Raw genomic sequence first — 27,675 nt, 5'->3', positions numbered from 1 at the left:
GCCCTCCTTAATACCCACCACCCAATTACCCCATCCCCTCCAGCAACCCTCCCTTCCAGCAACCCTCAGTTTGTTTCCTATAGTTAAGAGTCTCTCATGGTTTGTCTCCCTCTCTGATGACTTCCCATTCCCCCCCTTCCTCTATTACCTCTGTGCTGTTTCTTATATTCTACATATGAGTAAAACCATATGATAATTATCTTTCTCTGATTGACTTATTTTGCTCAGCATTATACCCTCCACTTCCATCCATGTCGATGTAAATGATAAGCATTCATTCTGATGGCTGAGTAATATTCCATTGTACATGTATACCACATCTTCTCTTTATCCATTCATCTGTCAATGGACATCTTGGCTCTTTCCACAGTTTGGCTATTGTGAACATTGTTGCTATGAACACTGGGGTGCAGGTGCCCCTTTGGATCACTACATTTCTATCTTTGGGGTAAATACCCAGTAGGGAAATTGCTGGGTCATAGGGTAGCTCTATTTTTAATTTCGTGAGAAACCTCCATACTGTTTTCCCGAGTGACTGCAACAGTTTGCATTCCCACCAATAGTGTAAGAGGGTTCCTCTTTCTCTACCTCCTCGCCAACATTTGTTGTTTCCTGTCTTGTTAATTTTAGCCATTCTGACTGGTGTAAGGTGGTATTTCATTGTGGTTTTGATTTGTATTTCCCTGCTGCTGAGTGATGTGGAGCATTTTCTCATGTGTCTGTTGGTCATTTGTATGTCTTCTTTGGAAAAATGTCTGTTCATGTCTTCTGACCATTTCCTGACTGGATAATTTGTTTTGGGGGTTTTGAGTTTGAGAAGTTCTTTATGGATCTTGGATACTAGCCCTTTATCTGATATGTCATTTGCAAATATCTTCTCCCATTACTATAGGCATTTATCTCTATGAACTTCCCTCTTAAAACTGCTTTTGTTGCATCCAGTTAGTTCTGGTATATTGTATTTCCATTTCTTTGGAATTGAGATTTTTTAAATTTCTCTTGTGATTTCTTTGACCCGCTGGTTGTTCAGGAGTATGTTTTTTAATCTCCATGTATTTGTGAATTTCCAGTTTTCTTCCTATAACTGATTTCTAGTTTCAAACCATTGTGGTCAGAAAAGATGGCTGATACGATTTCAATCTTCTTATGCTGTTAAGACTTTGATCTAGCCTGAAAAATGTTCCAGGTGCTCTTGAGAAGAATGTGTACTTTGCTGTTCTTAGATGTAATGTCCTATAAATGTCTGTTAAGTCCATATGATGTAATGTCTCTAAGTCAAAGATTTTATCTGGATGATCTACCTATTGTTGAAAGTCGGGTGCTGTAGTTCCCTAATATTATTGTATTTCCGCCTTCTTTCATACCTGTTAAATCTGCTTCATATATTTAGGTGCTCCAATGTTAGGTACATAAGCGTTTACAATTGTTCTATCCTCTTGATGAATTGATACCCTTGTGATTACATAATGATCATGTTTTTATTAGAGTTTGTGGCTCAAAGTCTGTTCTGTCTGATGTAACTATAGCAAACCCTTTGGGTTCCAATTTTCACACAATATGGTTTTCTGTTTTCATTTTCAGTCTATGTGCTTCTTTAAGGAATGAATGAGTTTCTTAAGGCAGGATATAGTTGGGTCTTATTCTTTTAATCATTCAGCCACTCTATGTCCTTTGATTGGAGAATTTAATCCCTTTATATTTATAAGTAATTGCTGAAAGATAAGGACTTACTATTGCCATTTTCTTGTTTTTTGCCTTTTTGTAATACATTTGTCCCTTTCTTCCTTTGTCTCTTCCATATTAATTTGATGACTTCCTATAATAGTCTGTATTGATTCCTTTCCCTTTATCTATTACAGTTTTTTTAATAAGATTTTATTTATTAGAGAGAGAGAGAGCACAGAGGGAGGGTGAGAAGGAGAAGTAGACTCCACGCTGAGCAGAGACCCCAATGTGGGGCTTGATCCTAGGACCCTGAAGTCATGACCCGAGCTGAAGGCAGACACTTAACCAACTGAGCCACCCAGGCACTGCCTATTACAAGTTTTTACTTCACATTTACTATGAGATTTAAGACATCTTATATTTATAACAGTCTATTTTAACCTATAACAACTTAAATTCAAATGCAGACTAGAGCTCTATATATTTATTCTCCTGTTACAATGTTTTTGATGTCACAAGTTACATCTTTTTATCTTGTTTATCAACTAACAAATTTTTTGTATAGATTTTTTTAATACTTTCGCTTTTTAATCTTCATACTATAAGTGATTTACCCACCACCATTACATCGTTAGAATATTCTGAAATTAACTACATATTTACATTTACCGATGAGATTATACTTTCATGTTTTCCTGTTACTCATTAGTGTCCTTTTGTTTCAGCTTGAACAAGTTCCCTTTAACATTTCTTGCAACACTAGACTAGTGTTGATGAACTCCTTTAGCTTTTGCAGTTGTGTAAAACTCTTAACTTCTCTTTCAGTTCAGAAGGACAACTTTGCTGGGTAGTGTATTTTTGGTTGGCAGCTTTTTTTCTTTTAGCACATTGAATATATCACGCCACTCCCTACCTGCCTGCCAAGTTTCTGCTAAAAAATCCACTGACTAAAAATCCATGGGGGTTACCTTATACATAACAAGGTAAATTTTCTCTTCCTGCTTTAAAAATTCTCTTCTTGGGATCCCTGGATAGCTCAGCTGGTTAAGCGTCTGCCTTTGGCTCAGGTCATGATCCCAAGGTCCTGGAATCAAGTCCCACATTTGGCTCCTTGCTCAGCAGGGGGCCTGCTTCTCCCTCTGCCTGCTGTTCCCTCTGCCTGTGCTCTAATAAATAAAATCTTTAAAAAAAATAAAATAAAAATTCTCTCCTTTAACTTTTCATAATTTAATTATGTTTCTTGGTGTGGGTCTCTATTCATCTTATTTATAACTCTGTGGACTTCTTGGAACTAGATGCCCATTTCTTTCCCCAGATTAGGGAAATTTCTAGCCATTATTTCTTTAATAAGCTTTCTGCTCCTTTCTGTCTCTCTTTTTCTGGGACAACTATATTGCAAATATTCATCCACTTGATGGTATCCTTTAAGTCCCTTAAGGTATCTCCAGTCTTTTCCATTTTTTTTTTCTCTTTTTGTTCCTGTGTTTGGATGAATTCCACTGCCCAATCTTTGAGTTCACTGATCTTTTCTTCCAGCTGATCTAGTCTTTTGAATTTTTCTGTAGTTACTGTATTCTTTTCAGGTCTGTGGTTTCTGTTTGGTACATTCTTTTATTTCTATCTCCTAAAATTCTCACTTTGTTCATGCATTATTCTCCTGACCATGCTAAACATCTTTATGACTATTATTTTGCACTCTTTGTCAGACAAATCACTTATCTCCATTTCATTAAGGTCTGTTTCTGGAGTTTTTCCTTGTTCTTTTTTTGGAACATGTTCCTGTTTCTTCATTATCCTTGATTCTCTGTTTTGGTTTCTATGTATTAGGTAAAACAGCCACTCTTCCAGTCTTTATAAAGTGGTCTTGTGTAGGAGATGGACCTTATTGTTCAGCCTGCCTTGAGCTCTTAGTTATCTCTTTGTGGAAGTCAAAACTGCCTTTTTTTTCTTAGTAGCTCCCAGTAGTTGTGGGTGCCAATACCTGTCAGTGTGCCAAAGGGTAGGATCTCAGTCAGCACTAGATATAAGCTGACTGAAAGCTGAACCCTTAGTCAGCAGCTTTTAAAGTATGCAAGCAGACTTCTTTCAGGGTAAGACTAGGAGCTCAGCATTTTCCTCTGCTCATCTCTGCTCTGAGTCCTCAAGGGATAGCCAGGTAAGAACTGCTTCCTTGTTTGCTACAGACCCATGGGACCCACAAACTACAAGTCCCCCTAGTCATCAGAGCCAGGAGATCAAGAGATGTACCCTCTGGGAGACACTGAAGATCTACAGGGGGCACGGAGATGTCATCTGCTGACCTCCCTGATCTCTAGGGAGGATGACAGTCAGTACCTACGTGTGTGCTAAATTAGAAGCCTGATCCTCAGGCAGCAGCAGCTTTTAAAGTACACAAATAGGCAGCTTTCAGGAAAAGACTAGAAGATGGGTGTTATATACTCCCTCTGTGCTGAGCCCTGGAGGGAAAACCACAACAGGTCCAAGCCAGGTGAAAAATAGTTTGCTATAGTCTTATGGGTCTTGTGGACACAAGCCCTGTTTCAGAACTAGGTATTTTGGGGGTTCATCTCTCCAGTGAAAGTCTTAAAAGTTGGGGTGCTAGACGCTGGGTTCAAACTCTTTGTTTCTCATGGAAAACTAGGGAGTTATGAGTTCCCTACCTAGTGTATGTCACTATGCTAGGGGTAGGATTTATGGCTAGAGTGTGTCTTACCCTTTCCTACCCCTTTCAATGTGGGTACTTTCTAACTCATCCAATGTATAAGAGTCCCTCAGTTTCTGGATTTTTTACAAGAGGAACTGCTTCATGTGTAGCTATAGATTTGGTGTCTTCATGAGGAAGGTGAATTCAAGAGGTTCTTATATTGCCATCTTGGATCAGAGCCTCCAAATTGACTATTTTCAATACAGTCACCAAAGTTATTTAGAGATAAAATTCAACACACCAACGGAGAAAAAAAATTCACTAAGCAAGTTAAGATATTCTAATTAACTTTTATATAAAAAAGTTGATTGGTAACCTACCTGAAAAGGTTCCTGGCATCAATTCAACAGTGCTAAACATTTTTTCAAAAACAATATGAAGTGAAAAAGAATAAAGATTCAAAACTCTTCCAACATTTCCAGAAAAAAAGCTCACTGAAATATTTTTAATATGCTATATAAGTAAAGAAAAAAATAATTTAAATACATGTAGTATAGTATTTTCAAGTTTTGCTTTCTGTTAGATATAATAGACATTGTGAAAAATAACCTGATGATAAGAATGGAGAAATATGGCTTTATTATTGAAAACATACTTAAATATAAGACCAATTTTGCATTGACTTTTATTAGTTATGACTTAAACACAATGAATCCATGAACCAAAAAGATAAAAATTAAAAAACAACAACAAAAAGAAAGCCCAAAGAGATTGAATAATATTTCTCTATGGGGCAAAGCCAAGGGAAAAGGCCAATGTCTTCCAACATTGAAATGCCAATAACTACTTAACTTGATCCTTACTAGTGAGCAATTATCAAGTTAAAAACAAAACAAGAGGAGGACCAAGATGGCAGAGTCTTTAGCTCCCAAGACCTAAATTCCGCCTGGTCACAGGAATTCAGCTAGATAGTTATCAAACCATTCAGAACACCTACAAACTCAACAGAATATTGAAGAAAAGAATAGCAGCAATTTGGGGCACCTGGGTGGCTCAGTTGGTTAAGCATCTGCCCTCGGCTGGGGTCATAATCCCAGCATCCTAGGATGGAGCCCCGCATCAGGCTCCCTGCTCAGTGGGGAGCCTGCTTCTCCCTCTCCAGCTCCCTACCCCCGACACCGCTTGTGTTCCCTCTCTCGCTCTCTCTCGCTCTCTCTCTCTCTCTCTCTGTCAAATAAATAAATAAATAAAATCTTAAAAAAAAAAAAAGAATAGCAGCAATTCTGTGAACAGAAAAGCGACCACTTTCTGGAAGGTAGGATGTGCAGAGAAGTGAATCCGAGGCGATATACGGGAAGATAGATGGAGGGGGAGAGCCTCCATCAGCAGGCTACCAACAAATGATGGAGCAGTGGAGCACAAAACTGCAAATTTAAGAAGTCTGCTCTGTTGAGGGATGTTGCTCCAGTGGCTAAGCGGGCAGTGGAACCCTTGCTGGGACAGTGTGGTCTCAGGATCCTCAGGGTCACAGAAAGATTGGGGTGCCTGAGTGTGGCAGAGCTCCCAAGTATGGGAGTGGGAAAGCCAGCTGCAAAGATGGAGCCAAGGAGTGGGCTCTCAGCTCCGGGTTGCCATAAACCGTGATCCACGGCACAGTTGAGTCACTACTCTTTGAGCAGGGACCCAACAAGCAGCAGATCCGGGGACATATCCCCCTGCTTCCCCACAAGAGGCACGGGAGCACACTGCAGGAGTCTGCTGGAATTGGAGACTCCAAACGGGGTCATATGCCAGAGAGAGAAATGCTCGGTCATAGACAGGGTGAGCATGGAGTACGGCCAGAGAGCAGGGAGACAGGAGTGATGGACAGCTGTTCTCTGAGGGCTCACTGAGGAGTGGCGCCCTGAGCTCTTGGCTCCTCCGGGACCAGAGATTGGGAGGCCACCATTTTTACTCTCCTCCTCCAAAGCTGTAAGGAAAGCTCTCAGGGAACAAAAGCTACTGAGAGCAAACCCGAGCAGATTACTCAGCCTGGCCCCTGGCAAGGGTGGTGTAATTCCGCCTCAGGCAAAGACATTTGAGAATCACTGCAACAGGCCCCTCCCCCAGAAGATCAGCAAAGAACATCCAGCCAAGACCAAGATTACCGATTAATGAGAACAGCAAAACCCCAGCGCTGGCGGAATACAGCACATAGAATTCATGACTTTTTCCCCCCTAATTCTTTAGTCTTTCAAAGTTAATTTTTAAAATTTTCTTTATTTTTGGGCGCCTGGGTGGCTCAGTTGGTTAAGCGACTGCCTTCGGCTCAGGTCATGATCCTGGAGTCCTGGGATCGAGTCCCACATCGGGCTCCCTGCTCAGGAGGGAGTCTGCTTCTCCCTCTGACCCTCTTCCCTCTCATGCTCTCTATCTCTCATTCTCTCTCTCTCAAATAAATAAATAAAATCTTTAAAAAAATTTTTTTTTCTTTATTTTTTTCTTTTTCTATTTTTTTAGTTGAATTTTTCTTCTTTCCTTTTTCAGCCAACATCGTATCAATTTCCTTTTTTAAAATCTTTTTTAATTTTCATTTTTACAGTCATTCTATCCCTTCATTGTATTTAACCTTATTTTTTGTATACATATAAGTTCTTTCTTTAAAACATTGGGATATGGTTTCTTTTAACAGACCAAAATATATCCTAAATCTAGTGTATGACTTTGTCCTAGTCTCCCGCCTGATCACATTTTCTTTTTTTCATTTTTTTCAACCAACTTATCCTATCAATTCCCTTTTTAAAATCTTTTTTGGGCTCCTGGGTGGCTCAGTTGGTTAAGCAACTGCCTTTGACTCAGGTCATGATCCCAGAGTCCTGGGATCAAGTCCCACATCGGGCTCCCTGCTAAGCAGGGAGTCTGCTACTCCCTCTGACACTCTCCCCTCTCATGCTCTCTCTCTCTCTCTCAAATAAATAAATAAAATCTTAAAAAAATAGACAAAATAAAATCTTTTTTAATTTTCATCTTTATCATCATATTCCATCCCTTCATCATATTTACCCTTTGTGTGTGTGTGTATATATATGTTTTTCTTTCTTTAAAATTTTGGGAGGCAATTTCTTCTAAGAGACCAAAATACACCCAAAATCTAGTGTGTGGCTCTGTTCTATTCACCAGCCTGATCACATTCTTTTCTTTTTTTTCTTTTCTTTTTCCCCCCAGTTTCAGGTCTCTTCTGATTTGTTTAGTGTATATTTTTCTGAGGTCATTGTTACCCTTTTAGCATTTTGTTCTCTCATTCACCTATTCTTCTCTGGACAAAATGACAGGACGGAAAAACTAACCTCAAAAAAAAGAACAAGAGGCAGTACTGACTGCCAAGGACCTAATCAATATGGACATTAGTAAGATGTCGGAACTAGAGTTCAGAATGACAATTATAAAGATACTAGCTGGGCTTGAAAAAGCACAGAAGATACTAGAGAATCCTTTTCTGGAGAAATAAAAGAACTAAAAGTCTAACCATGTTGAAATAAAAAATGGAGGCTCTAACTGCTAGGATAAATGAGGCAGAAGAGAGAATTAGTGACATAGAAGACCAAATGATAGAGAATAAAGAAGCTGAGAAAAAAAGATAAACAACTACTGGATCACAAGGGGAGAATCTGAGAGATAAGTGATACCATAAGAAAAACAATTATTAGAAATGTTCTGTACTCAGAAAACTACAGAATACTCATGACCAAAATGTGAGACAGGAATCCATCAAAATCCTTGAGGAGAACACAAGCAGCAACCTCTTCCACCTCAGCCACAGCAACTTCTTCCTAGAAACATCACCAAAGGTGAGGGAAGCAAGGGCAAAAATGAACTATTGGGACTTCAACAAGATAAAAAGCTTTTGCACAGCAAAGGAAACAGTCAACAAAACCAAAAGACAACCGAGAGAATGGGAGAAGATATTTGCAAATGACATATCAGATAAAGGGCTAGTATCCAAAATCTGTAAAGAACTTATCAAACTCAACACCCAGAGAATAAATAATCCACTCAAGAAATGGGCAGAAAACATGAACAGACATTTCTGCAAAGAAGACATCCAAATGGCCAACAGACACATGAAAATACAAATCAAAAGCACAATGAGATACCACCTCACACCAGTCAGAATGGCTAAAATTAGCAAGTCAGGAAATGACAGATATGGGCAAGGATGCAGGGAAAGGAGAACCCTCTTACATTGTTGGTGCAGCCACTCTGGAAAACAGTATGGAGGTTCCTCAAAAAGTTGAAAATAGAGCTACCCTATGACCCAGCAATTGCACTACTGGGTATTTACCCCAAATATACAAATGTAGTGATCCAAAGAGGTATGTGAACCCCAATGTTTATAGCAGCAATGTCCACAATAGCCAAATTATGGAAAGAGCCTAGATGTCCATCAACAGATGAATGGATAAAGAAGATATGGTATACTTACACACACACATACACACACACACACACACACACACACACACACACACACACACACCCTCTGGAATATTATGCAGCCATCAAAAAAAATGAAATCTTGCCATTTGCAATGACATGGATGGAACTAGAGGGTATTATGCTAAGTGAAATAATCAGAGAAAGACAAGTACCATATGATCTCACTGATATGAGGAATTTGAGAAACTGGACAGAGGATCATAGGGGAAGGGAGGGATAAATGAAACAAGAAGAAACCAGAGAGGGAGACAAACCATAGAGCCTCTTAATCTCAGGAAACAAACTGAGGATTGTTGGAGTGGAGGGGAGTGGGAGGAATGGGGTGGTTGGGTGATGGACACTGGGGAGGGTATGTGCTATGGTGAGCGCTGTGAATTGTGTAAGACTGATGAATCACAGACCTGTACCCCTGAAACAAATAATACATTATATGTTAATTAAAAAATAAATAAATAAAAGCAGGGGTGCCTGGGTGGCTCAGTCATTAAGTGTCTGCCTTCAGCTCAGGTCATGATCCCAGGGTCCTGGGATCGAGCCCTGCATCGGGCTCCCCACTCTGCAGGAAGCCTGCTTCTCCCACTCCCCCTACTTGTGTTCCCTCTCTCGTTTTGTCTCTCTCTTTCAAATAAATAATCATAAATAAATAAATAAATAAATAAATGCCAAGCTGCTCAAAAAAACAAACCAAACCAAACAAAAAAGGCAACAATTCTTTTAATCACTGTTCTATTCATTCTAGTTAAGGAAAATCTATTACTTACACCTCTTTTTGTGTGTGTGTGTGTGTTTTGTTTTTTGTTTTCCTTAGCAGCAGTTTATTTCTCAGGTACTCTGTTGTCCTTCTATGACAAAAGTTGGTTATCTTTTATTGTGAGGATTATCAGGGCATCAGTATTCTCAGCATTTTCATAAGAGTTCACTTCAACAAAGCCAATATTTAATGCAAAACTTTCTTTGATCATTATTAGACAACTAGCTAAGAGATTTTCCTCTCTAAATGCATGATGCTCTAGTGCTTTCATTACAAAGCAGCCTATGAATCAAAATGATACCATTTTCCCTGCTTCAGAAGGAGGTCAACAAACTGCCATCATGGGCAATCATAAGCTTTTCTAGTCAGTTTAGCAAAGCTGGCTCCTATTGTCAAGAGTTTTCCAGTTTGAAAGCCTGAGACTGGCTCCTATTGTCAAGAGTTTTCCAGTTTGAAAGCCTGAGACTGACAACCCTAATCACATCAAACTCATTTTTAATATTTAAACACATTAACATTAAAGGAATGACCACAAAACAGACATCCGTTATTTAGTTATCATTTAGAAATCACAAGAAAACAATCATTTGCATATTGCTGGAGTTGCTTCAATCATCAGCAAAAACTCTTATGTCCTCAACTTCTTTTAAAGTTCCTTTCATCTTACTCCTCCCCTGAGGACAACCTGGCAATGACCTTAAACTGCAGCTGCCCTCCCTTCCCTCCTTTCTACCCAATGAACATGGAGGGCCAGGAAGAGACAGTCTTGCTCATCACAAAGGCTTCCAGTTCCCTTATACTTCAATTGTGAAGCACAGAAAGAGAGGAAGAGTCCACCCCTACACAGAGGCAGGCACCTTCAGGGCTGTCCCACCCATCCTTTGGAGCCTTGGGCTTTAGGCTACTGTTCTTTTTTATTTCAGTGCCTTCTAATACCTTAACTTCCCCATTCCATGAAGTCCTCCCCCACCTCACCTCAGCCATTCATCTGCCCCATTCATTCTCTACATCTTGAAGTTACAAACTGCTTCCCTCCACTAATTCAATTCTGAGCACCCATCATTCTTACCTGTCTAGTTTATTACCTCTAGTTTCAGCACTTTAAACGTGTTTGACCAACCTCTTCCCAATCTAAAATAGGCTGGTCCTATCCCCCATCTCTTTGTACTCCACACCCTGCCTGTTACTATTTCTGACCTTACCTGGTCTAGATTTCATGGTCCAATATTACAATCACTACATGGAACTTTTATTGACTACTTTCATTGTAATCAATTACTGGACAATCTCAAGCTCTGCCTGTTCCACATTTGCAGCCCCACAATTCAATCCATATTGACTGATCTCCCTTATCTTGCCAGACAATCCTAATATACATTCCTTGTCCATTGACTCCCCCACTACAGGACTATGTCATCTATTCTCTAGCTTCATTCCTCCAATGCCATCTCCTTGTCATCACTCTAAGCTAATGAAGATACTTTCCATTTCACTGTCAAAATGGAAGTGATCAGAAAGAACTTGAGTTCCCACTGCCATATATAGCTACCAGCAACCTGCACCTGAGGACGCTCTGCCCTCCCAACTGTTCACGGATGTCTATGCTCCTGACCCAGCATACCCCCCCATTTGCACACTCCTGTCACCAAATCAGACACCATACCAATAGTTATCCTTTCTTTCCCCTACTGAGGACCTTCCCCATGAATATACAACATGTGCTGTAATTCCCACCCATAAAAAAAAAAAATCTCAATCTCCACATTCCTTCTAGTTAACAACCAGTTCTCTACACCTCTTAAAGCAAATTCTACCAAAGAATTTTCTATTCATGCTGTCTTCAGTTTCTCTTTTTCCATTCTCACTTAAACCCACAGCAGTCTGGTTTAGCCCAGCCATACCAATGAGAAAGCCCCACATTCCTTGGCTTCCACAGTGCAACCCAGCAGCATCCATCACAGTTAATTGCCCTTTTTCCTTCTCAAAGACACATCTTTACCTGACTTCCAGGACACCACATTCTCGAAGATTCAATTCCCCCCACAGCAGCTTCTTCCTCTGGGCCCCAACCACTGCAGAATGCCTCCGGCTCAGACCTCATAGACAGATATTCCTTTCAATCTGCATTTGATCTCCTGCAAACTGACCTTGCTTGTGCTTTAAAACCATCTGGACATAGGAGCCTACATCTAGCACCAGCACTGTCAATGAGGTTCAGACCCATATCCTATTCAGATATATAATGTACAAATGAACATGGTCAAAAGCCTCATGATTTCTTTCATTTTTGTCTTATAGTTTTCAGGGTAGAGCTCTTTCATCTCCTTGGTTAAATTTATTCCTATTTTATTGTTTTTGATGCTATTGTAAATAAGACCATCTTTTTAATTTATTTTTCTGTTAATCTGTTGCTAGTATATATATAGATCTGCTACCGATTTTTGTATGTTAACTTCATATTCTGCAACTTTCCTGAATTCATTGATTAGATCTAACAGTTTTTCAATGGAGTCTTTAGGATCTTCTCTATATATAGAATCATGATGAAAAAAACTGCAGACAACACAAATACATGGAAAGATATCCAATGTCCATGGATTGAAAGAATTAATATTGTTAAAATGTCCCCAACTACCCAAAGCCATCTATAGATTCAATGCAATCCCTATCAAGATTCCAATGGCATTTTCACAGAAATAGAAAAAGCACTTCTAAAATGTGTATGGAACCACAGGAACCCCAAATAGCCAAAGCAATCCTGAGAAAGTACAACGAAGTGGGAGACATCACACATGCTGATTTCAAGCTATATGATAAAGCTACAGCAATCAAAACAGTATAGTATTGGCATAAAAACAGACAAATAGACCAAAGGAACAGAATTAAAGCCCAGAAATAAACTCATGTATAAAGAGTCAACTAAAATTTGATAAGGGGACCAAGAATACCCAATAGAGAAAAAACAGTCTCTTCAATAACTGGTGCTGGGAAAACTGGATATTTACATATAAAAGAATGAAACTAGACTCCTATTCTTACACTACTCATAAAAATTAACTCAAAGTGGATTAAAAACTTAATCCATAAAACCACAAAACTCCTAGAAGAAAATATAGGAAAAAAGCTCCTTGACATGGGTCTTAGCAATAATTTTTTGGATGACACTTAAACCACAAGGAATAAAATGAACAAGTGGGACTACATCAAACTAAAAAGCTTCTGCACAGCAAAAGAAATAATAAACAAAATCAAAAGGCAGACTACAGAATAAGAGAAAATATTTGCAAATCACATACCTGATAAGGAGTTAATATACAAAATATATAAAGAATTTATACAACTCAATAGCAAAAAAACCCAATTTTAAAAAATTGGCAAAGAATCTGAATAGACATTTTTCTAAAGAAGATATTTAAATGACCAACAGGTACAGGAAAAGGTGTTCAACGTCACTAATCGTTAGGAAAATGCAAATCACCACAATGAGACATTACCTCACACTTGTTGGAATGATTATCATCAAAAAGGCAGGAGATAACAAATTCTTGTTAAGATACGAAGGAAAAAAAACTCTTGGGCACCGTTGGTGGAAATGTAAGTTGGTGCAGCTACTATGGAAAACAGTACAGAGGTTCCTCAAAAAATTAAAAATAGAACTACTATATGATCCAGCAATTCCACTGCTGGGTATATATCTGAAGGAAAAGAATCACTATTTTGAAGAGGTTATCTGCACCCCCATGTTCACTGCAGCATTATTTACAATAGCCAAAAATGGAAGTAATCTGAGAGTCCATTGACAGATGAATGAATATAGAAAATGTGGTACGTGTACACACACACACACACACACACACACACACACACACACACACACACACACACACACTGCCTGGATTATTATTCAGTCACAAAAAAGAAGGAACTCCTGTCATCTGTGACAACATGCGTGGACCTTGAGGGCATTATGCTAAGTAAAATAAGTAAGACAGAGAAAGATACATACTTTATGATCTCACTTATCTGTGGAATCTAAAAACAAAACAAAAATAAAAACAAAAAAACCTCATCACAAATTCATAGAAAAAAAGATCAGATTTGTGGTGACCACAGGTGCCAGTGGGGGGCAGAACTGGAGGAAGGTGCTCAAAGAGTACAAGTTTCCAGTTATAAGATAAATAAGCATTGGACATGTAATGTACAACATGAGGACTATGGTTAACAATGCTGTATGGTATATTTGAAAGCTGCTGAGAGAATAGATACTAAAAGAGCTTATCACAAGGAAAAAAACATTTTTTTCTTGGTATCTATATGAGGTGATGTTAACTAAACTTATAGTGGTCATCATTTCAGAATATATGTAAATCAAGTCATTACACTATACACCTTAAACAATACTGTATATCATTTATATTTTCATAAGACTGAAAGAAAAAAGAACACAGTAAATGTAAAAAGATATTATTACTACTAAAAATGCAGATGGACTCTGAAAAACAAACTGAGGGTTCTAGAGGGGAGGAGGGTAGGGGGATGGGTTAGCCTGGTGATGGGTATTAAAGAGGGCACATTCTGCATGGAGCACTGGGTGTTATGAATAAACAATGAATCATGGAACACTACATCAAAAACTAATGATGTAATATATGGTGATTAACATAACAATAAGAAAATTAAAAAATAAATAAATAAAAATGCAGACCAACTTTCCACTTTTAAAAACTAATGGGGTAGGTGGGTGACACAATATGACCAACTGATAGAACTGAACACACTAAATAGAAACCTTCATACATTCTTTTTTTTTTTTTAAGATTTTACTTATTTATTTGACATAGAGAAAGAGAACAAGTAGGAAGAGAGGCAGGCAGAGGGAGAGGGAGAAGCAGGCTCCCCGCTGAGCAGGGAGCCTGATGCGGGACTTGATCCCAGGACCCTGGGATCATGACCTGAGCCGAAGGCAGCCGCTTAACCGGCTGAGCCACCCAGGTGCCCCCCTTCATACATTCTTGCCAAATACACCTGTTCACATATAAAAGAATTCAATGCCAAACAGCAAAGGTAGTGGGAAAAAAAAAATCCAATTTTTGTTTGAAAATATAGAAGCAAAACAGTAATAAAAACTCAGACCCCAATATATAAACTGTAAAAAGAATGTATATGGTCAATTTACAATAAAGTAAAAGGCTAACAATTCCCTCCCTCAAAAAAAAAAAAAATAATAATAAGGCCTCATGATTTTCTCACCAAGAAAAACCAAACCAACCAACCAAACAAACAAACAAAAAGAAAAACCAAATAAAACAAAACCATCTGATCCCCTGCACCACCCTCTTGCCTCACCTTAGGCAATGTCAGCTTATTTATGAAATACCCTTTGCCACACCTCTTAGCCAGTCTTGATCCCTATTTTTATCTGATTTCTTTCCATAAAGTTTATCTTCTTTTGACATTACTTCTACTTTACTTCTTGGGTCCTCATCACACTCCCCTACAGTCAGGGCTGTAGTTGCTATGTCTCCAGGATATGCAACGGTGCCCAGCACATAGTAGGCCCTCACTAGGGTGGGGGACATGGCTTTCTGTAATTGCATGGCATCAACTTCAACAAGGACATTCAAATCCCTCTAATTGTCTTCCCTTCCTGTTCTTTCCAGAAACTATATAAACCACCACCATTCTCTTTTGATGCTTTAAATTTCTCTGCTTTGGGCATACGGCCTTCTGAGTTATTTTATGTTAACATATACATATGGTGAATAGGCATGAACTGACCCACCATGCTACATCCATCCCACCAGACTCTGTGACATCTTTATGCTTGTGCCTCCACCCCTACACTTAAGATGGGCCTCTCCTCTCCTGATCCCCCTCCCCTACTTCCTTCCCTGGACACTGATAGAGCAATTATCCCTAACCACTCTGTCTCTGCTGGGTCCTCCTCATTATTCTCTAAATAGGCCTCATCTTTCCTCTGGTGACTCTCTGGACCCGAGATCCCTTTCAATCCACTAGCAGCTAATCTCCACATCTGACTTCTTGCCTGAAATCCTAGTCCTAGCAGAAGAATCACAGCACTGTCTCTACTCTTTGTCTTGGACACTCCATGAGTCATGGGTTCCTGGCTTCCTCCCCTGCTAGTTCACTAACATTGCCATTGAGTTCTCAGTATACACTGTACCTGCCTGCCTCTTGATGTAAACATTTCCTAAACAGATCTAAACCTGTGTTTTTCATTGCCACATTTACTCTTTCTACTGAAACTCCTTTTTCCTTGAGACTCTATTAAGTTTGCTTTTATGGCACTGCTTCCCACAAGTTCTCATTTTCATTGAAATTTTTTCATTGTTTTGTTCTAATTTAAAACACAAAGAGACCATGTATTACACAGGGTTGGGACACGGCTCTTGGAATGCATACCCCTATCCCCTTCACATGTCCTGCTTGACCCCCCATGGCCTGGCCCTTATGGTTATTCATATACATACCAACCAGTTTCCTATCTGGGTGTCTTTGCTCTCTCATACATCTTTGCATTTGCAAGTGTTCCCTTGGACAATCTCCGTAACCATATTTGTAAAAATAAACCAAATATATTTATTTCTATTTCCCTTTTTATAATATAACTTATTCAAAAACAGGAATAGTCTTATCTAGTCTTGTCTTAATTGTCTAAGTATCTGGAATACTGATGCTCAATAAAATTTGATAAACCCAAATAACCAATCCCACTAAGGATTAATCATGTAAGCTGTTATGACTGAAACAGTGAATGCTTGACTTGGATAAACAGTTCCCTAAATCATCTCCAGAAAGTAGAACTTCTATAATTGCTTATCAAAGTTACAATTCTATTCTGTCAATTTTCTTCCCCACGTAAACAAGTTTAAGTATTTTTAAATTAACATTTCAGGTATTTGGATTTTAAAGAAAGATAACAACTTAAGAAAAAAAGGATTTAAAAAAAAAGGTGTAATTTAACCTTAGAAGCTTCTTCTTGTTTGCTGATCTGTCTGGAATCCTGGGAAACGTCTGTTTTTGGGGTGTGTACAAAATGGTCTCTGCAGATTTCACCCTCGGCCTTATCAGTCTCTCCATCTGTCTATCATCAGATCCAAAATCCATGTGGTATTTGGGAGAGGATTCAGAATCAATGAACAAGACATTCTCTGAGTCATCTTCCTTTTCACTATCTGATGAATATTCCAAAATTTCTGTAGAACTCTGAAAAATATTAAAAGAAATGCAGTTAAATTTGGAGAACTCTTTATTCAAGTCCATATTTACATATGCCTTTATTCCATTTTCTTCTGGTTATATTCATTGAAATAACTTTGTAAATAGTTATAGGTTAAACTTTTATTTTGAAATTACTATCAACAGTCCCTATTTAAGAATACGAGTCATTGCCTCTTTTCCTAACATTTCCTAAAATGTTTCTTACTTTCTCCTACTCAAATTTCTAATTCAAAAATGTTTTTGAAAAGTGGATTATAAAACAGAGATCATATCATATAGTGAATCCTGGACAGAAGAATCAAAACTTTTTCTGTGATGTCTTCTGTTTTTACTTAGACACACACTAAAATATTTAAATGTGGTAGGTATCTTATTTTCCCATTACTTGGTTTTGCAGGTCAGTCCCATTTTGTTCTAACATCAGCAACAATTTATCCTTCAACATTCTAATTTTCCAGTGTATTAGGAAGCTCTTCTAATTTAATATGTTTTTAAAGATTTATTTATTTATTTGAGAGAGCGAGAATGAGAGTACATGAGAAGGGGGAGGGTTAGAGGGAGAAGCAGGCTCCTCGCTGAGCAGGGAGCCCGATGCGGGACTCGATCCTGGGACTCCAGGATCATGACCTGAGCCGAAGGCAGTCGCTTAACCAACTGAGCCACCCAGGCACCCCTAATTTAATACATTTACAAAAATTTAAATTTATTAAATGAAAACAGTACATTTAGTTGAAATGGATCTTCTGTACCCACTCAATTTGTAGGGTAGGCATGGGGTCCTTCATGAGGAGCCCTGCTTATTTTGATGAATCAACATGGACTATGTCCCTGGCACTGTAGCAGACATGTGGTTAAAGAGAGGATACAAGTGTATGAGTGTTACTGTTGGTTAAACCAGTGTGTGTGTGAACTAGTATGTGAGTGTGCAGGGTAGCACTAGAGTTTTCATCATTTGCTAATCTAATCGTAAGACAAAAAGTTTACTTTTTGTGCCCTTTTCTGAGATTTTACAGTTAAATCCTTTTTAAGAGCTTAAAAAGGACATCACTCATTCCCACATCTCCAAAAAACTGCCTGGGTAGTCACCTGTTACTAGGCACATTTAAAGTAAGAAAAAGTAAATGAAGAAACTTCTCAAATAGCTTAGTTCCACTATACTTTTCACAATCTCAGGTGTATGCTTAAATTACTGCAGGTAGCTGATAACCCATTATTAAGCACTAGACTCACATGTTTTCCCCACAGCACAAATTCTGAATAAATATTAATAGGCCACAAAAAGAACCAAAGCAGTTTAGACTAGAAATTAACTTGCTTGATACTAAAAATTTGCATACATTGAGAACTCCAAATTCAATTCATCTTTTTCTTATGAAAAGTCTTTTCTTTCAGTGCCCTGAAGTTTTACACTTCATCCTAAAGCAGGATTTCTCAACCTCAGCACAATTGTCATTTGGGCTGGATCATGTGGTGGGAAGTCTCTTGTGCACTGTAGGGTTGTTTAGCAGCATACCTAGCTCCTACCCACTAGATAACAGCAGCATGATCGCACCAGTCATAACTATCAAAAATGTCTCGAGACATTGCTAATGTCCCCTGGGAGACAAAAATCACCCCTAAGTATGAACCACTGTCCTAGAAAAATGTCAGCAAATAACCAACCACATTTGGCCTATGCTGGAGACTCACATCCAGAAGTGAAGGGGACACAGCACTTCATGGGGATGGAGAGGTCAGAATGAAACGCATTAGTACTCCCTTCTCTGCGGGGATACATTCCAAGACCCTCAGTAGATGCCTGAAACTACAGATAGTACTGCATCCTATACAGACTGTTTTTTCATATACATACATACCAGTAATAAAACTTAATATATAAATTAGGCACAGTAAGAGATTAACAACAATAACTAGTAATAAAATAGAATTATAGTGTAATAAAATTTATGTGAATGTGGTTTTCTCTCAAACTCTTATTATACTATATACTCATCCTTCTTCTTGTGATGATAAAATGCCTACTTGATGAGGTGAAGTGAGGTAAATGATGTAGGCACATGACGTAGTGTTAGGCTAATGACCTTCTGATGATAAGTGAGAAGGAGGATCTGCTTCCAGACTGTGGTTGACCCCAGGTAACAAACCATGGAAAGTAAAACCACAGATAAGGGGGATTACTATAGTTACAAAACAATGTGTTAGAAGTATTGTAACCGAAGTATTGCTCAGGCTCCATGGGGAACATGTAAGAGGAACAAAAAAATCCAGGTGGGGCACAGGGAGAAGGGAAGAAGAACTGCCACCTAAAGCTGAATGCTAAGTGTAAGTTAATTAGACAGAAAGAAGAGCAAGTACATTCAAGGGAAAAGGAATAGGAGGGACATGAATATGAGGCCAGAGAGAACAGAGCACGTGCAGGAAAATCTACAAACAGCAGCCAAGAGAGGTTGTATGAGGACCTTGAAAACCATAGCAGGGCATTTGGCTTTATTCCAAGGCAGTGGGGGAATCACTGGCAGTTTCCACAAGGGCTAACAAAATCAGATGGAATGATCATCCAAACCACATTCTGAACAACAGACTCTAATATGGAAGAGAGAAGGTATCAAAGACTGCCAGTAGGAAAGCAGCTGGCTAGAGGTTCTTCATAATCGAAGCAGAACACAAAGAGGATGTGAGTGGGAGTAAGAATAGGAGAGGTACACTTGAAAGAAAATGAGGGAAGAGATGTAACCACACTTGAAGATTCTCACATGTGAAAAAGGAGAGTGAAGACATATTCAAAGAAGACCCTAAGCATCTGTTTGGCCAACCAGAAAAGTGTGATCACCTAGAAAGGGAATTCAGAAAATAATCTGTAGAGGAGTAGTTGCTAATATACATTTGGTTTTGATATGTTAATGTTCTGATGCTTATGGAATAGCTGAGATAAAAGTGGCCAATAGGTAGTGGCTTTATGGGTCTGGAGTTTTAATAAAGTAATACGGGATAGAGATATAATTTCAGGAATCATCAAAACAAAAACTGTGCATTAAAGTATGTGAGTTAGAAAAGACTGTTCCTCTAAATTCTGTAAAAGTGAGAAAAGAAGGTCCAGGCTGGAACCATGGGAATACGATCACCATTTAAGCTGTATTCAGGTGAAAGGAGACAGAAGTTTCGGATTTGAGAAAAAAAGAGATTGCACAGTTTTAAGAAAACTGTGAGACCTTGGAAATAGTGTGCTATAAAGAATAAATGATGCAAAATGGTCCAGCCACTTTGGAAGACAGTTGGCAGTTTCTTACTAAATATACTCTTAAAATACAATCCAGCAATCATACTCCTTGGTATATACTTGGTATATATATATAAGGAGGTAAAAAGATGTTCACATAAATACCTGCACACAGATGTTTAGATCAATTACTCATAACTGCCAAAACGTGGAAGCAACCAAGTGAATTAATAAACTGTGGTACATTCACACAATGGAATAGTATTTGGCACTATAGAGAAGTGAGCTATCAATCCATGAAAAGACATGGAAGAACCATAAGTGCATAGGACTAAGTGAAAGAAGCCAAACAAAAAAGGCTACATACTGTATGATTCCAACTATATTACATTCTGGAAAAAACAAAACTATGAAGACAACAAAAAGATCAGTGATTGACAGCAGTTACGGGGGTGAAGATGAATAAACAGAGTACTCTTGGACAGTGAAAATACTGTGTATGATATAATGATGAATATGTTATTATGCACTTGTACAAACCCACAGAATGGACAACACCAAGAGTAAACTTTAACATACACTACGGACTTTGGATGATTATAACACGCCAATGCAGATTCATCAATTGTAACAAATGTACCATTCTGGTAAGTGATGCTGATAATGGGGGAGGCTATAGATGTGTCACGGCAAGGGGTATATGGCAAGTCTCTAAGATCTTCCTCTCAACTTTACTGTAAACATAAACTGCTCTAAAAACATATAAAAAATAAAACCAAAAATAGGAATAAATGGAAGGGCAGGTGAAAATAGGAGACCTGATAATTCTTTCAGGAAGCTTGGAAATGCATATTTTAATTGCTTCCAAAAATAGAAAAGACAACATAAAAAGACACATTTGCCCAGCTATGAACAACTCATATGACAAAGTTGAAGATAAAATCACGAAAATAAAAGTGTACTCGAGACTCAAGTCTATTTTCCAACCACAACCATGAGCTTTAAATGAATTTCCTCAAGGAAGAATTTTTTTTAATGATTTTATTTATTTATTTGACAAAGACAGAGACAGTAAGAGAGAGAACACAAGCAGGGTGAGTGGGAGAGGGAGAAGCAGGATCCCCGCCCAGCAGGGAGCCCGATGTGGGGCTCAATCCCAGTACCTTGGGATCATGACCTGAGCCAAAGGCGGACTCTTAATGACTGAGCCACCCAGGCGCCCATCAAGGAAGAATTTAATAGCATTAAGATGGGTAAGATTTAATAGAAATTTAGGTAGTAATTCAACAATTCCATATATTACCTGGTGCTCATCACAGTAAGTACACTCCTTAATCCCTATCACCTATTTCATCCACCCCCGCCATCCACCCTTCTGGTAACCATCAGTTTGTTCTCTAATGAAGAGTCTGTTTCTTGGTCTGTCTCTTTCTTTTTGATTTTCCCTTTATCTCTGTTATGTTTCTTACATTCCATATATGAATGAAATCATATGGTATCTCTCTTCTTCTCCCTGACTTATTTTGCCTAGCATTATACTCTGTACTTCCACTAATGTCATTTTTTTATAGCTGAATTAACTTCCATTGTACATATTTACATCCATTGTATACATTTACATTGTACATATTTACATGGATACATCTTTTTTTAATTTTATTTTATTATGTTATGTTAATCACCATACATTACATCATTTGTTTTTGATGTAGTGTTCCATGATTCATTGTTTGCGTATAACACCCAGTGCTCCATTCAGTACATGCCCTCTTTAATACCCATCACCAGGCTAACCCATCTCCCCACCCCCCTCCCCTCTAGAACCCTAAGTTTGTTTCTCAAAGTCCATAGTCTCTCATGGTTCGTCTCCCCCTCCAATTTCCCCCCCTTCATTTTCCCCTTCCTATTATCTTTTTTTTTTTAACATATAATGTATTGTTTCAGAGGTACAGGTCTGTGATTCATCAGTCTTACACAATTCACAGCGCTCACCATAGCACATACCCTTCCCAATGTCTATCACCCAGGCACCCCATCCCTCCCACCCCCCACCACTCCAGCAACCCTCAGTTTGTTTCCTGAGATTAAAAATTCCTCATATCAGTGAGATCATATATGTCTTTCTTTGATTGACTTATTTCGCTCAGCATAATACCCTCCAGTTCCATCCATGTCTTTGCAAATGGCAAGCTTTTTTTTGATGGCTGCATAATATTCCAGTGTGTGTGTGTGTGTGTGTGTGTGTGTGTGTGTGTGTGTGTGTGTGTGTGTGTGTGTGTGTATACCACCTCTTCTTTATCCATTCATCTGTTGATGGACATCTTGGCTCTTTCCACAGTTTGGCTATTGTGGACACTGCTGCTATAAACATCGGGGTGCACATACCCCTTCATATCACATTTGTATCTTTGGGGTAAATACCCAGTAGTGCAATTGCTGGGTCATAGGGTAGCTCTATTTTCAACTTTTTGAGGAACCTCCATACTGTTTTCCAGAGTGGCTGCACCAGCTCGCATTCCCACCAACAGTGGAAGAGGGTTCTCCTTTCTCCTCATCCTCGCCAACATCTGTCATTTCCTGACTTGTTAATTTTAGCCATTCTGACTGGTGTGAGGTGGGATCTCATTGAGGTTTTGATTTGGATTTCCCTGATGCTGAGTGACGTTGAGCACTTTTTCATGTGTCTGTTGGCCATTGGATGTCATCTTTGGAAAAATGTCTGTTCATGTCTTCTGCCCATTTCTTGATTGGATTATTTGTTCTTTGGGTGTTGAGTTTGATAAGTTCTTTATCGATTTTGGATACTAGCCCTTTATCTGATATGTCATTTGCAAATATCTTCTCCCATTCTGTCGGTTGTCTTTTGGTTTTGTTGACTGTTTCCTTTGTTGTGCAAAAGCTTTTTATCTTGATGAAGTCCCAATAGTTCATCTTTGCCCTTGCTTCCTTTGCCTTTGGCAATGTTTCTAGGAAGAAGTTGCTGCGGCTGAGGTCGAAGAGGCTGTGTTCTCCTCTAGGATTTTGATGGATTCCTGTCTCACATTTAGGTCTTTCATACATGGATACATCTTTATCCATTTATCAGTCATTTTAGCCATTCTGACAGGTGTGAAGTGGTCATTGTAGTTTTGCTTGTATTGCCCTGATGATGAGTGATGTTGAGCATCTTTTCATGTGTCTGTTGGCCATCTTGATGTCTTCTTTGGAGAAATGTCTGTTCATGTCTTCTGCCCATTTTATAACTGGATTATTTGTTTTGGGGTACTGAGTTTTATAAGTTCTTTATTTATTTTGGATACTAACCCTTTATCAGTTATTGTCATTTGCAAATATCTTCTCCCATTCCACAGGTTGTCTTTTAGTTTAACTGATCGTTTTCTTTGCTATGCAAAAGCTTTTATTTTAATTAAGTCCAAAATTTATTTTTTTCTTTGTTTACCTAGCCTCAGGAGACATATCTAGAAAAAAGTTGCTACAGCAAATGTCAAAGAGGTATTAACTGTGTTTTCTTCTAGGATTTATATGATTTCAGGTCTCATATCAGGGTCTTTAATCCATTTTGAATTTATTTTTGTGTATGGTGTAAGAAGTGGTCTAGTTTCATTTTTTTACATGTAGCTATTCAATTTTCCCAACACTGTTTGTTAAAGAGACTGTCCTTTTCCCATTGGATATTCTTTCCTGCTTTGTTGAAGATTAATTCACCAAACAGTTAAGAGTTCATTTCTGGGTTCTCTATTCTGTTCCATTGATCTGCTGTGTTCATTTTTGTGCCAGTACCGTACTGTTTTGAACACTACAGCTTTGTAATATAACTTGAAATCCAAAATTGTGATGCCTCCAGGTTTGCTTTTCTTTTTTCAAGATTCCTTTAGCTACTGGATCTTTTGTGGTTCCATGAAACTTTCAGAATTATTTGTCCTAGTTCTATAAAAAATGCTGTTGGTATTTTGATAGGGATTGCATTAAATGTATAGATTGCTTTAGGTAGTATAGAAATTTTAACAATATTTGTTCTTCCAATCCAGGAACACAGAAAGTTTTTCCATTTCTTTTGTGTCATCTTCAATTTCTTTCATCAGTGTTTCATAGTTTTCAGACTACAGGACCGGTCTTTCATCTCTTTGGTTAGGTTTATTCTTAGGTATCATATTATGTTTGGTGAAATTGTAAATGGGATAGTTTTCTTAATTTCTCTTTCAGTATTGCTGTATAGAAATGCAACAGATTTCTGTGCATTGATTTTTATCCTGCAACTTTACTGAATTCGTGTATCAGTTCTAGTCATTTTTTGGTGGAGTCTTTTGGGCTTTCGACATAGAATATCATGTCATTTGCAAACAGTGCAAGTTTGACTTCTTCCTTGCCAATTTGGATGGCTTTTATTTCTTTTTGTTGTCTGATTGCTGTGGCTAGGACTTCTGGTACTATGCTGAATAAGAGTGGATATCCTTGTCTTGTTCCTGACCTTAGGGGAAAAGCTCTCAGTTTTTCCCCATTAATGATGATGTTAGCTGTGGGTTTTTCATATATAGCTATTATTATGTTGAGGTATGATTCCCTCTAAATGTACATTGCTGAGGGTTTTTATCATGAATGGATGTTGTACTTTGTCAAATGTTTTTATTGCCTCTATTGGAATCATATGTTTCTTATCTTTTCTCTTATTCATGTGATGTATCCCATTGATTGATTTACGAATACTGAATAAATCCCTCTTGAGGTGAATGATTTTTTTTTTAATGTATTGGATTCTGTTTGCTAGTATTTTGTTGAGAATTTTTGCATCTGTGTTCATCAGCGACAATGGCCTGTAGTTCTCTTTTGTAGTGGTGTCTTCATCTATAGTGGTATCTTTGGTACGAGGGTAACGCTGGTCATAGAATGAATTTGGAAGTTTTCCTTTCACTTCTATTTTTTTGGAATACTTTGAGAAGAAGAGGCATTAACTCTTTTTTAAATATCTGGTAGAACTGGCCTGTGAAGTCTTCTGATCATGGACTTATGTTTGTTCAGAGATTTTGATTACTGATTCAGTTTCTTCACTGGTTATCAGTCTGTTTTCTATTTCTTCTTGATTTAGTTTTGGGAGTTTATATGTTTCTAGGAATTTATCCATTTTTTCTAGATTGTCCAATTAGTTGGCATATTTTTCATAATATTCTCATAATTATTTGTATTTTTGTGGTGTTGGTTGTTATTTCTCCTCTCTCATTTGTGACTTTATTAATTTGGGTCCTTTCTCTTCTTTTGATAAGTCTGACTAGAGGTTTATCAATTTTACTGATTTTTTTCAAAGAACCAGTTCCTGGTCTCATTGGTCTGTTCTATTGTTTCTTTAGTTTCTATATCATTTATTTTTGCTCTAAACTTTATTATTTCTTTCCTTCTGCTGGTTTTAGGTTTTGTTTGTTGTTCTTTTTCTAGCCCCTTTAGGTGTAAGGTTAGGTTACTTATTTGAGATTTTTCTTGCTTCATGAGATAAGCCTGTATTGCCACAAACTTCCCTCTTAGAACCATTTTTGCTGCTGCAGGTCCAAAGGTTTTGGACCATTGTGTTTTGTTTTGTTTTTTAAAGATTTTATTTATTTATTTGAGAGAAGGGGTAAGGGGCAGAGGGAGGAGGAGAGAATATCAAGCAGACTTTGCACTGAGTGTAGAGACAGAAGCAGGGCTTGTTCCCATGATCCTGAGATCATGACCTGAGCTGAAACCAAGAGTCAGTTGGTACAACCTACTGTGCCAACCAGGTGTGCCAGGACTGTTGTCATTTCATTTTCATTTGTTTCCACGTACTTTTCTATTTCTTTTTATTTCCTGGTTGACTGGTTCATTATTATTTATGGTCTTTATACACTTTTTCTTGTGGTTGATTTCTAGTTTCATAGCATTGTGGTCAGAAAAAATGCATGGTTGACTTTTGATTTTTTTGAATTTGCTGAGGCTTGTTTTGTGGCCTAACACATGATCTATTCTGGAGAATGTTCTATATGCACTTTAAAAATTCTACTGTTATAGGATGGAATGTTTTGAATATATCTTTTTAATCCATCTGGCCCAGTGTGTCATTCAAAGCCTCTGTTTCCTTGTTGACTTTCTGTTCAGATGATCTATTGATTTGAGTGGAGTGTTAAAGTCCCCCCACCATTATTCTATTATTATCGATTAATTCCTTTATTTTGTTATTAACTATCTTATATATTTGGGTGCTGCTATGTTGGGGTGCATAAATATTTACAATTATTAGATCTTCTTGTTGGATTGTCCCCTTATTATATAGTGTCCTCCTCTGTCTCTTGTTACAGTCTGTTTTAAAGTCTATTTTGTTGGATGTCTGGGTGGCTCAGTTGATTAAGCAACTGCCTTCAGCTCAGGTCATGATCCCAGGGTCCTGGGATCAAGCCCCACATTGGGCTCCTTGATCAGTGGGGAGCCTGCTTCTCCTTCTGCCTGCCACTCCCCCTGCTTGTTCTCTCTGACAAATAAATAAAATCTTTTTTTAAAAAAGTCCATTTTCATCCAATATAAGTATTGCTACCCCTGCTTTCTTCTGACATCCATTTGCATGATAGATTTCCCCACCCCTCACTTTCAACCTGCAGGTGTCTTTATGTCTAAAAAGAGTCTTTTGTAGGTAGCATCCAAATGGGTCTTGTTATTTTAACCATTTTGTCACCCTCTCTCTTTTGAATGGGAGTTTAGTCTATTAACATTCAAAGTAACTATTGACAATATGTACTCATTGTGATTTTATTTGTTTTGTGGTTGTTTCTGAAGATTTTCTCTGATCCTTTCTTGTCTTTCTCTCATGTTTTGCTGATTTTGTTTACTGATATATTTGGATTTCTTTCTCTTTATTCTTTGCATATTTATTAGTAGTTATTGATATATGGTTGCCATTAGGTTTGTATATAACCTCTCCTGCATATAGCAGTCTATATTAAGTTGATGGTCATTTAATTTTGAACCCATTCTTTCTGTGCCTCTCTTCCCCATGTTTTAGGTATTTGTTGTCATATTTTACATCCTCTTATTTTGTGAGTTCCTTGACTGATTTTTTTAGAGAAATATTCAGTTTTACTGATTTTGTATTTCCTACCTTCACACTGTCACTTTTGATCTTTCCTTTCCCCTCAACAAGTTCCCTTTAATATTTCTTTCAGAGCTGCTTTAGTGGTTATATATTCCTTTAGTTTTTGTTTGTCTGGGAAACTCTATCTCTCCTTCCATTCTGAATAATACCCTTGTGGGACTGAGTATTTTTGGCTGCATATTTTTCTCATTCAGCACTTTGAACATATCATGCCACTCCCTGTTAAAAAAAAATCCCCTGCTAGCTTTATGGAGTTTCCCTTGTATGTTACTGTCTTTATTTTTTTCTTGATGCTTTTAATTTTTTTTTTCTTTATCACTATATTTTGCCCTTTTAATTACAATATGTCTTGGTGTGGATCTGCTTTTGTTGATTTTTTGGGGAGTTCTCTGTGCCTCCTGTATTTGGTTATCTGTTTCCTTCCCCAGATTAGGGAAGTTTTCAGGTATTATTTCTTTAAATAAATTTTCTGCTCTCTTTTCTTTGTCTTCTTATCCTGTAACTCCTATGATACAAATGTTATTACATTTGAAGGAATCACTGAGTTAAGTCTATTCTCATTTTGCCTAATTCTTTTTTCTCTTTTG

At 38.0% G+C, this 27,675-nt stretch overlaps 1 protein-coding gene across 8 annotated transcripts in view; it reads right to left on the bottom strand.

The window, feature by feature from the left end:
• The window catches only part of SPIDR (scaffold protein involved in DNA repair), a 563,099-nt gene that overhangs the window by 334,939 nt on the left and 200,485 nt on the right, over positions 1 to 27,675 (bottom strand). For all 8 annotated transcript variants that reach the window (XM_027596436.2, XM_027596446.2, XM_027596452.2 and 5 more), the window contains one exon: positions 16,522 to 16,763. In XM_027596436.2, the coding sequence (XP_027452237.1) occupies positions 16,522 to 16,763 (242 nt within the window). The remainder of the gene's footprint in view (positions 1 to 16,521; positions 16,764 to 27,675) is intronic.

Source organism: Zalophus californianus, chromosome 4 (assembly GCF_009762305.2).
Source record: "Zalophus californianus isolate mZalCal1 chromosome 4, mZalCal1.pri.v2, whole genome shotgun sequence".
Classification (NCBI taxonomy): Eukaryota; Metazoa; Chordata; class Mammalia; order Carnivora; family Otariidae; genus Zalophus; species Zalophus californianus.
The sequence above is the reverse complement of the archived record's forward strand: the minus strand, read 5'-3'. Positions and strand labels throughout refer to the sequence as shown.